Here is an 8,583-nt window from a genome sequence, read left to right on the forward strand (position 1 = left end):
TGCACCTCAGTTTTTTTTATGCCAGAGGCACATCCTAAATGACAATGGGCCCCACGTGCCTGCGTTTGGTTGTTTTCACCAGTCACAAGCCGATTGCAATCCATACGTTTGGCGATTGTAAACCAAATGGGCATTTTCAATACAACAAGTGATTTCAATTTTCTATTGTTTTCAGTGGTGAACTCAAACTAGTCAAGGATAGTTTTTGTTTTTCAGAACATAAACCAGGGTAGTGAGTGAGGGAAAATGAAAGTACTACACCACCCGGTTGGGCAGCTTTGCATTTAGAGGTGTGGCCCTTTTGCCTGGAAACTGACGTATGTACAATGTGCGGGCGGGGGGACTTCAGCCTTTATAACATCTCGAGCCTTCTCAATCTTTTTCACAGACGGTGGTCTGTCTGTCAGACTCGGCTTGCTTCATCTTTCAATCTCCCTCACTTTTCTCTCCCCCTTTCACATTGTTGGATTACTTAGCCTATCTAGATCAGTAAACATGGCAACGCTGAGAGCTCTGAGAAAATTATGCCAGCAATCGCAGCATCAAGTGTGTAGTCTACATATGTCAGCATCAAGGTATGTATTAGTAATCCTATATAATTACGATATCAAATAGATAATATATAGATAAATAACAATAATCTATCTTGGTGGACTATGATAGGTTGCTTTCTATATGAAATGCTCCCTCTTCTTTTTGAAGGTAACCTACCAGGTATTAATTTCCTTCTTGTCTAGGGCACTTTCCTTTGTTTGTTTTCTATGTGTCACTGTATCCCGGCATCTTACCGTCTCTGTGGATACAACGTTTCTGATTGTGCACTGAGGACAATTATGTAACGTTTTAAACGAAACATTGTAGCGAAGAGTGGTCTTGAATCAATGATCGTCTTAATGCGCCCCTAACGTTATGCCGGTATCATTGCAGTGCTGCATGGCTGATGAAATCGCACAGAGCACTTGCATAAAGGCAGGCAAGTTCCCATTGGGGTTCACCAAACAACTAAAGTGAAGAGTATTCAGACAGTTGTTACCAAAGGGGGTCACAAACCAACTAAAGCATCAGTATTCAGACAGTAGTTTTTTATATCATGTGTTTAAACAACTCTCTCTCTATATATATATATATATATATATATATATATATATATATATATATATATATAAATAAACCTAGCTTTTGCAGACATTTTTTTCCTTCAACTGTCTGTCTGCCTAAATGTATTTGATTAATTCCATGTTTAATTTGAGGCATGCCTTGCTGAAGCACGTTACTGAAGAGAATTAATGTCCCAGACATCTAGAAACACAAACGTCCTGTGTATGCACTGTGACTATGCACATGACTAACATCACAACTGATTTAGCCACTTAAGTCAGCACAGATGAGTCTCATTTGGACCGTGCACTGTATTGAGTAGAAGGTTAGGGTCAACATAGGACAGTGTTTGGTTTTTTTCAGAACAGTTTCCTATCATCACTTCAGATGAGCAAAGCCTACTTTATAAAACCATAACACCAAACAAGTTTCATTGTTTTTTCTATTTACATTTCACACTCAGGACAAAGCCCATACTTGGGAACAGAGCTAGCACAGACTTGCTGATAGGTCATTAGGAAATGGCTTGGGTTCTAGTTCAGAGCTGAAGGTATTGATTATTTGGGTCTGCTGACAGTCCTTTCCCTGTCATGGTACTGGCACTGTGAAGGATAACTAGTCTGGGAGGAAAGGTAGCACAACTTATGTCCTTTATCCTGTCTGAGACTAACTAATCATTAACATGGTCTGTGGTCAACTGTTTGCTGAAAACTCAACACATTTACAACAAGGTTGTTCTCTTATGGAGACCAAAAAACAAAAACAAAAAAAACATTATGTTCATGCTTTGTGTGCACATTGGAAGCTGGCAGTGGGGGTGTTGTCAAATGTCATGCCCTGATGGGGTCTCCTCCAGGACTTGCTATTGTGGCCCCAATGAAGAGCTGAATGTTTCTGTGGTTGTTTAATTACTCATGATAGAATCAAGGGATGGTTACATCACTGAGGACGGCTCATTACTCCTCTGGTATTACTCCTCTGTGTGCATGCTTTTACATAAGGGATTTTATCTAGTTTAACACATTGAAAATGAAATGTGAGCAGCACTCAGGTTTCATCTTCACCCGCTCCGTTCTGCGCTCCACAATGAGGCCAACAACTTGGCTTGAAGGCCAGGGGTTCCAAGAAGTTTATTTAATAGCATGGGCCACAGTGTAACTCATGTATTGGTATTTTTAGCCACTACACTCCTCATGCATGGGTAACACCAGGAGCCCTGTACATGGTTTGACTGTACTTGGCCATCGCTGGCTTATGGGGAACCCTACATGGTTGCCTACCAGCACTCCTTGCTGGCTGACTGCCATACACACTCACTTTGGGATTGACAACTAGTCTGCAGGACTATAAATCACGTGCCAACCCCAGTGTATACCTTCTCCTGACAGTTTACATGTTCCTCTAACATCTGCCTCTCTGCTCTCTGGTTCTCCAGACAGGAAGCAGTGGTCATCTCAGGCAGGAAGTTGGCCCGTCAGATCCGGGAGGAGGCCAGGGCCGATGTTGAACAGTGGGTCTCCACTGGCAATCGGAGACCCCACCTAAGCGTGGTCCTTGTAGGAGATCATGCAGCCAGTCACTCTTACGTCCTGAATAAGACCCGAGCTGCAGCTGATGTTGGTATGTAAACACACACACACACGTTACCTGTGCTAGAGATAAACTCTGTTGCACAACAAGAGTACATACTTGACTAAGAAACTATTCTATGAGTGTTCAACGGGGCTTTCTAATTCCCTCTATCTTCCTGTTCACCATCATTCTCTCTGTCACTGTTTATATTTATCTGGGATAGAATGGGTTCATAATTCCTCCCTCTTTTTCTTCTCTGCAGGTATCAGCAGTGAGACCATCCTGAAGCCCTCCTGTATCTCTGAGGATGAACTCATGGACCTGATCTACAAACTCAACACAGACCACCGGGTGGACGGCCTGCTGGTACAGCTGCCTCTGCCAGGTAAGGAGTGGCTTTAGGGTGAGGAGACAATGCATGTTGTTGGAAAGGGCAGTTGGGTAGGGGAGTTATTGCTCTTGGTGAGCAAACAGTTATACAACCTTTTGCAGACAAAGAAAGAATGACAGTTTGAAGCTGTTTTTAATATTTATAGCTAATACTTGCATATCCCTGAATGGTTTGGCCTATTTACTGTAGAACAGCCATTTACATACTGTCTTGTAAACATCATTCCCACTGTCTTCTCACAGAACACATTGACGAGCGGCGCGTCTGTAATGCTGTGTTCCCTGGCAAGGATGTGGATGGCTTCCACGTGGTCAATGTAGGCCGCATGTGCCTGGATCAGTCCACCATGCTGCCTGCCACTCCCTGGGGAGTCTGGGAAATCATCAAACGTACAGGTGAGGTAGTGGGAGGGGAGCTCTCTCCTCCCTCTGTTATATGAATGCAATTAGAGTGTTATGGGGGCAAAATGCTAACTCTATCACTGACTGTTCATTCCCGTTTCCCAGGAATTCCTACCCTTGGGAAGAATGTTGTGGTGGCGGGACGCTCCAAGAATGTGGGCATGCCCATTGCCATGTTGCTGCATTCAGATGGGCGTCATGAGAGGCCTGGGGGTGAGTCTGGATGATTTAGGGGCTACAGTGATAGGGTGTATGTTATATAATTTCAATTATTATTAATTCACTATGATTAATTATGTAAAAGTAGGTTAACAATGGGTAATGGAGATAATACTGAGTTTTCACTTAAAGCTGAAATTATGAAGTTGAAAATGGAATATGTGGATCATGGCCCTCACATTTACTTATTTTTTGATTCTGCAGGTGATGCCACAGTCACCATCTCTCACCGTTACACACCAAAGGATCAGCTCCGTCAGCACACAAGAATTGCAGACATCGTTGTTGCTGCTGCAGGTATGGATCATCTCTTATTGAGGATATATCGTTACCTTGTCTACTACCTGTCTCTTGCTTATTTGTAAGTTTATCATTTGTGACTGAGAGCAACTAGCTGGCTCATAGAGCTATTTTGTATCTCTTGAGTATATTGTCCTGGGTTGGTCTCTTAAGGCACGGACACACAGGTAGCGTTTGCCGGCAGAGAGTACTTAACAAACCAACTTTGAAAGGTGACGCTCATTTACTGCATTTCTATACAATTTAAACAAAATGTAAATGCTATTTGGAGAGCAGCAAATGACCACAGCCACTATCACTATGGGCTGGGAGGCGCAGTGGGTGGCGCAGTGGCTAAGGGCGCCGTACTGCAGCCACCAGAGACCCTGGGTTCGCGCCCAGGCTCCGTCGCAACCGGGAGGTCCGTGGGGCGATGCACAATTGGCCTAGCGTCGTCCGGGTTAGGGAGTGCTTGGCCGGTAGGGATATCCTTGTCTCATCGTGCACCAGCGACTCCTGTGGCGGGCCGGGCGCAGTGCACGCTAACCAAGGTTGCCAGGTGCACGGTGTTTCCTCCGACACATTGGTGCGGCTGGCTTCCGGGTTGGATGCAGTGCTGTGTTAAGAAGCAGTGCGGCTTGGTTGGGTTGTGTACCGGAGGACGCATGACTTTCAACCTTCGTCTCTCCCGAGTTGTAGCGATGAGACTAGATAGTAGCTACTAACAATTGGATACCACGAAATTGGGGAGAGAAAGGGGTAAAAAAAATGTTTTAAATTATTATTAGAAAAAATGACTGTTACAACCATGGGTGCGGAGTGTGTGTGTCCCTTACTACCCTCTAAACCCTCTCCTAATCTCAGGGATTCCAAACCTCATCACTGCAGACATGATCAAAGAAGGAGCAGCCGTCATTGATGTTGGAATAAACAGAGTGCATGACCCTCTGACTGGCAAGGACAGACTTGTAGGGGATGTGGATTTTGAAGGTACGAGTTTCTAATCTAGACAGCAATTTGTCTAAATTTGCATTAGTCCTAAAATGGACTGTGTTCTTGCACACATTTTCTCTGCTACATGTTCTTACCCTTTATCACTCCTTTTGTAGGTGTGAGGCAAAAGGCTAGCTTCATTACCCCAGTGCCTGGAGGAGTAGGCCCCATGACAGTGGCCATGCTTATGATGAACACCATCAAGGCAGCAAAGAACCTCCTGCTGACTCCCTCTGAGAGTATCCGCATGGTAGCCTCTTCATAACAGTGACACATTCCACCCCCCACCCCTCCACTTTTAACTCTGAGCAACTTGGCGAACTTCCTTGCACACAGACATGGATGGAAACGTGATAGCTTTAAGGTTGCTGGTACCTTACACTTACATAACCTCTACCCGCCATTTCAGAATGTTACAACTCACCCATGCAGCTACTACATATTTATTTTTTGCTAGACTTTATTTTTTCTCATGTCATTTTTATGAGACCTTTTGGTTGTAAGTGAATTTAAACTACCTGTGTGTTTATTTATTTCAATGCATTCATTTATCGAATATGTCAAAAGCATACAAAATTGTAAGGGGAACCAGTCCATTTCAATTAGCAAAAAATAGACCCTTACATAGATATACTATTAAATGAAATATGACATCCTTATTCTATGGGCAGTTTTGTCTATCTCCCATCTCTACAATACCCTTTAGATCAGGGATGGGCAACTTTGATGGGGGTGGGGGCCACAAATAAATCTGCTCATCACGAGGGGCCGCATTTGATTGCGAGTCTGCATATCCACATCCAACCACTACCAAGATAAGTTTAGATTGCTAAAGTTTGTTTAATGGCCCGCTATCTAATCAATTTTAGATGACATGGGATAATTCACTGACTCTCAGTTACTGACATAAGAGAACTGCTGATGCACAACCAAATTTCAAAATGTACCTTGTGTATTCTCAGTGCTTGACTTAGGCAGGAGCTCACCAGAGCTGTGTACTGACACATTAAGTGTTCTACTGCTTAAGCTCCTGTTCCTCTTAGAATATTAGCTCAAAGTGTTGTGGAGCTCCTGCATCTAAATATAAACAGTACCGGCACCCAAAATGAACCGGCACCTATTTTAGTCCTAGTCAAACAATGTGCATTCTACTATTCTAACTCGCAACAGTAGAAAATAAATAAAAGGCCATTCCTGCTTTAGGTCACACAAGCACTGTGAGCTAAGAGGGTTAAGGGCTAGTTATGAAATGTCAGCAACAAACAAGTCTGTTAAACACCATAACATTTACATTTGTTTTCAAAAATGACTTTGTAAAAATTATTTTGAAATAAAATGTTATTGCAAATGGATGGTCTTCATGTTTATTTGGATGAACAGGTGCTTATAGCATAGCTCTGCAACAGACACATCAATCTTACTATGATATATAATTTCCATTGTAAAGATTGCAGGTAGGTTACTCTAGTTACATTTGTATAGGAATGATACAAAATATCACAATCAGAGGTGATACATAGTTTTGAGTTTGATACACATCTTGATTTTATATCAGTCATAAAATAAAAATGTTTATTCAGGTAATTCATTGCCAATATGATAGGCGGCCCATAAAAGTCTATGATCAGTGTGCAAGAGGACAACAATGTGAAGCGGACAGACTTCCTAACGACCCGGAAATGCACGGGGGAATAAAAACAGCTGCACAACCTTTTTATCTGGGGTGGACATGTTTTGTCGCCACTTATTTTCAGCTGTAGTTAGCAAAGTATTTCTAAATTGATTTACAGAATCTCCAGTACAGTTTTAAAGGAATACGATTAATTGATTGCCCTAGCATACATGTTCGATTATGGAGCGCAGTAGATCGCGCGACAGTTCCGCGGATAAGACCAAGAGCACGAGCAGACAAGTCGGAGAGAAAAAATTGTCCAAGAAGAAAAAGCGAAGACATTCCTCTTCTTCGTCTTCCTCATCGTCCAGCAGCAGTGCGAGTCCGACCCCTTCAAAGAAAGCCTCACGTTCCCTCAGCAAGAGCCAAGGTTTTCTTGACTCAATTATTAAATCACACGTAGTTGTAGATCGCTAACATTACACACCTATGTGTAGCACTTCACATTCTCACATACAGATATCTAATGTCAGAGAATAAGATGAAATATATTTGTATGTCTATCAATTTTACAATGTATACATTTGTCTGCTTCAGATCGGAAAGGGAAGAAGAAAATGAAAAAAAGAAGTTCCTCATCTTCCTCGTCAAGCTCTTCTTCATCCTCCTCATCCTCCTCATCAAGTGATGAAAAGTCCAAGAAGAAGGAAAGGAAAAGGAAAAAATTCAAGAAGAAGTTAAAGAAGAAGAAAAGAAAGTTGAAGAAAGAGATGAAATTGGAGAAGAAGAAAAAGAAGAAGATAAAGAAATTGGAAGAAAGAAGAGCATCCCTGCTTGTAGATTTGATGCCCCCTCCAGCCCCCCCTCAGCCCGTAGTCACCACCCCCCAGCCCTTCCTGGAGTTGTGGCAGAGTGATGATTGCACAGAAGATCATGGACCAGGTATGTTGGTCTCATATTTTGTTATATGTCGTCAATAGCTAATGTGTATTTGTTAACTAGCTAAACAAAGAATGGACGATGAAACCAGATATAAAGCTGAGCAGATGGATGGATGGATGTTTTGTTTTTGTCCATTCTGTAGCAATGACGGATGAGCAGAAAGCCAGGCTATCCACCAAGAGACCCTTAACAAAGGAGGAGTATGAAGCCAAGCAGAGTGTCATCCGCAGGGTGGTAGACCTTGAGACTGGACGCACCAGGTAGACCAACGCTATATACAACAGTGTTTCTATGGTTCGGTCATTTCTATCTTTATATGGGTGTGTGCTGGTTTTTATTCCCTCTGTTTTTGTTTTTCAGGCTGATAAGGGGAGAGGGAGAGATCATTGAGGAGATTGTCAGTAAAGAGAGACACAAAGACATCAACAAGGTAAATGGAAAAACATCAAAGACCATGCAGCTATGTGTGCTTTTAGGGGGTTAAAGTGTTGTCCTTTACCTATAAAAATGTCTACCTAACACTTGCTCTCCTCTCTTGTTACAGCAAGCCACAAAGGGGGACGGAAACTCCTTTCAGAAGAAACTAGGACTGAACAGGTAGAGGGTCTCCCCCTGATGTAAAGGCTATGGTAGGAAGGAGACATCTATACTATTCTGTATAGATAGGACAGAAGAATAGGTCTCCAGTTAGTTGTGCTGTGCATCATTTTTACATGACAGGATCCCTACATGTCTCCAAAATGAAAATCAACCCTTTCTGTGCCTATCTATGATTGTACTGTACTGTGAGTGTGACTCAATCATATACATCATGTTGGCCACATTTTTTGTTTAATTGTTCAAATTAAATGTAATCAAATTAAATTTGTATTTTAGTTGACCGGCATCCTTTCATCACAATTCACTTTGGAATTTCTCTGAATGTATCAGAAATTCAGAATGGCCATGATGGCCAACTGTCAGTTTAATTCATATTCAATTCAATTAAACATGCATTAAAACTGACCCCCAAAACAGTCAACTGTAATGCTATTTACTTTTTTACAATGTAATAAAGTATTTTTCTTAGATAATTA

The 8,583-nt window shown here is 42.2% G+C and overlaps 2 protein-coding genes across 2 annotated transcripts; both read left to right on the top strand.

The window, feature by feature from the left end:
- The first annotated feature begins 349 nt into the window (after positions 1-349).
- mthfd2 (methylenetetrahydrofolate dehydrogenase (NADP+ dependent) 2, methenyltetrahydrofolate cyclohydrolase) lies at positions 350-6,303 on the top strand. The gene is made up of 8 exons (XM_024438672.2): positions 350-575; positions 2,534-2,718; positions 2,933-3,055; positions 3,304-3,456; positions 3,568-3,675; positions 3,886-3,978; positions 4,825-4,950; positions 5,070-6,303. Exons 1-8 carry the CDS (start codon positions 496-498, stop codon positions 5,216-5,218), a joined length of 1,017 nt encoding a protein of 338 aa, XP_024294440.1. The 5' UTR covers positions 350-495; the 3' UTR covers positions 5,219-6,303.
- A 325-nt stretch (positions 6,304-6,628) lies between these two features.
- arl6ip4 (ADP-ribosylation factor-like 6 interacting protein 4) lies at positions 6,629-8,583 on the top strand. Its single transcript, XM_024438673.2, has 5 exons — positions 6,629-6,995; positions 7,163-7,507; positions 7,650-7,767; positions 7,868-7,937; positions 8,052-8,583. Exons 1-5 carry the CDS (start codon positions 6,806-6,808, stop codon positions 8,106-8,108), a joined length of 780 nt encoding a protein of 259 aa, XP_024294441.1. The 5' UTR covers positions 6,629-6,805; the 3' UTR covers positions 8,109-8,583.

Source organism: Oncorhynchus tshawytscha, linkage group LG12 (assembly GCF_018296145.1).
Source record: "Oncorhynchus tshawytscha isolate Ot180627B linkage group LG12, Otsh_v2.0, whole genome shotgun sequence".
Lineage (NCBI taxonomy): Eukaryota > Metazoa > Chordata > Actinopteri > Salmoniformes > Salmonidae > Oncorhynchus > Oncorhynchus tshawytscha.

What these genes read in the sequence shown, in the direction of transcription:
- mthfd2 (XM_024438672.2), top strand. Translation starts at nt 496, where the DNA reads ATGGCAACGCTGAGAGCTCTGAGAAAATTATGCCAGCAATCGCAGCAT. An exon ending in GGTACAGCTGCCTCTGCCAG is followed by an intron (nt 3,056 to 3,303) that starts GTAAGGAGTGGC and finishes GTCTTCTCACAG; the next exon opens with AACACATTGACGAGCGGCGC. An exon ending in GCGTCATGAGAGGCCTGGGG is followed by an intron (nt 3,676 to 3,885) that starts GTGAGTCTGGAT and finishes TTGATTCTGCAG; the next exon opens with GTGATGCCACAGTCACCATC.
- arl6ip4 (XM_024438673.2), top strand. Translation starts at nt 6,806, where the DNA reads ATGGAGCGCAGTAGATCGCGCGACAGTTCCGCGGATAAGACCAAGAGC. An exon ending in CTTGAGACTGGACGCACCAG is followed by an intron (nt 7,768 to 7,867) that starts GTAGACCAACGC and finishes TTTGTTTTTCAG; the next exon opens with GCTGATAAGGGGAGAGGGAG. An exon ending in GACACAAAGACATCAACAAG is followed by an intron (nt 7,938 to 8,051) that starts GTAAATGGAAAA and finishes CTCTTGTTACAG; the next exon opens with CAAGCCACAAAGGGGGACGG.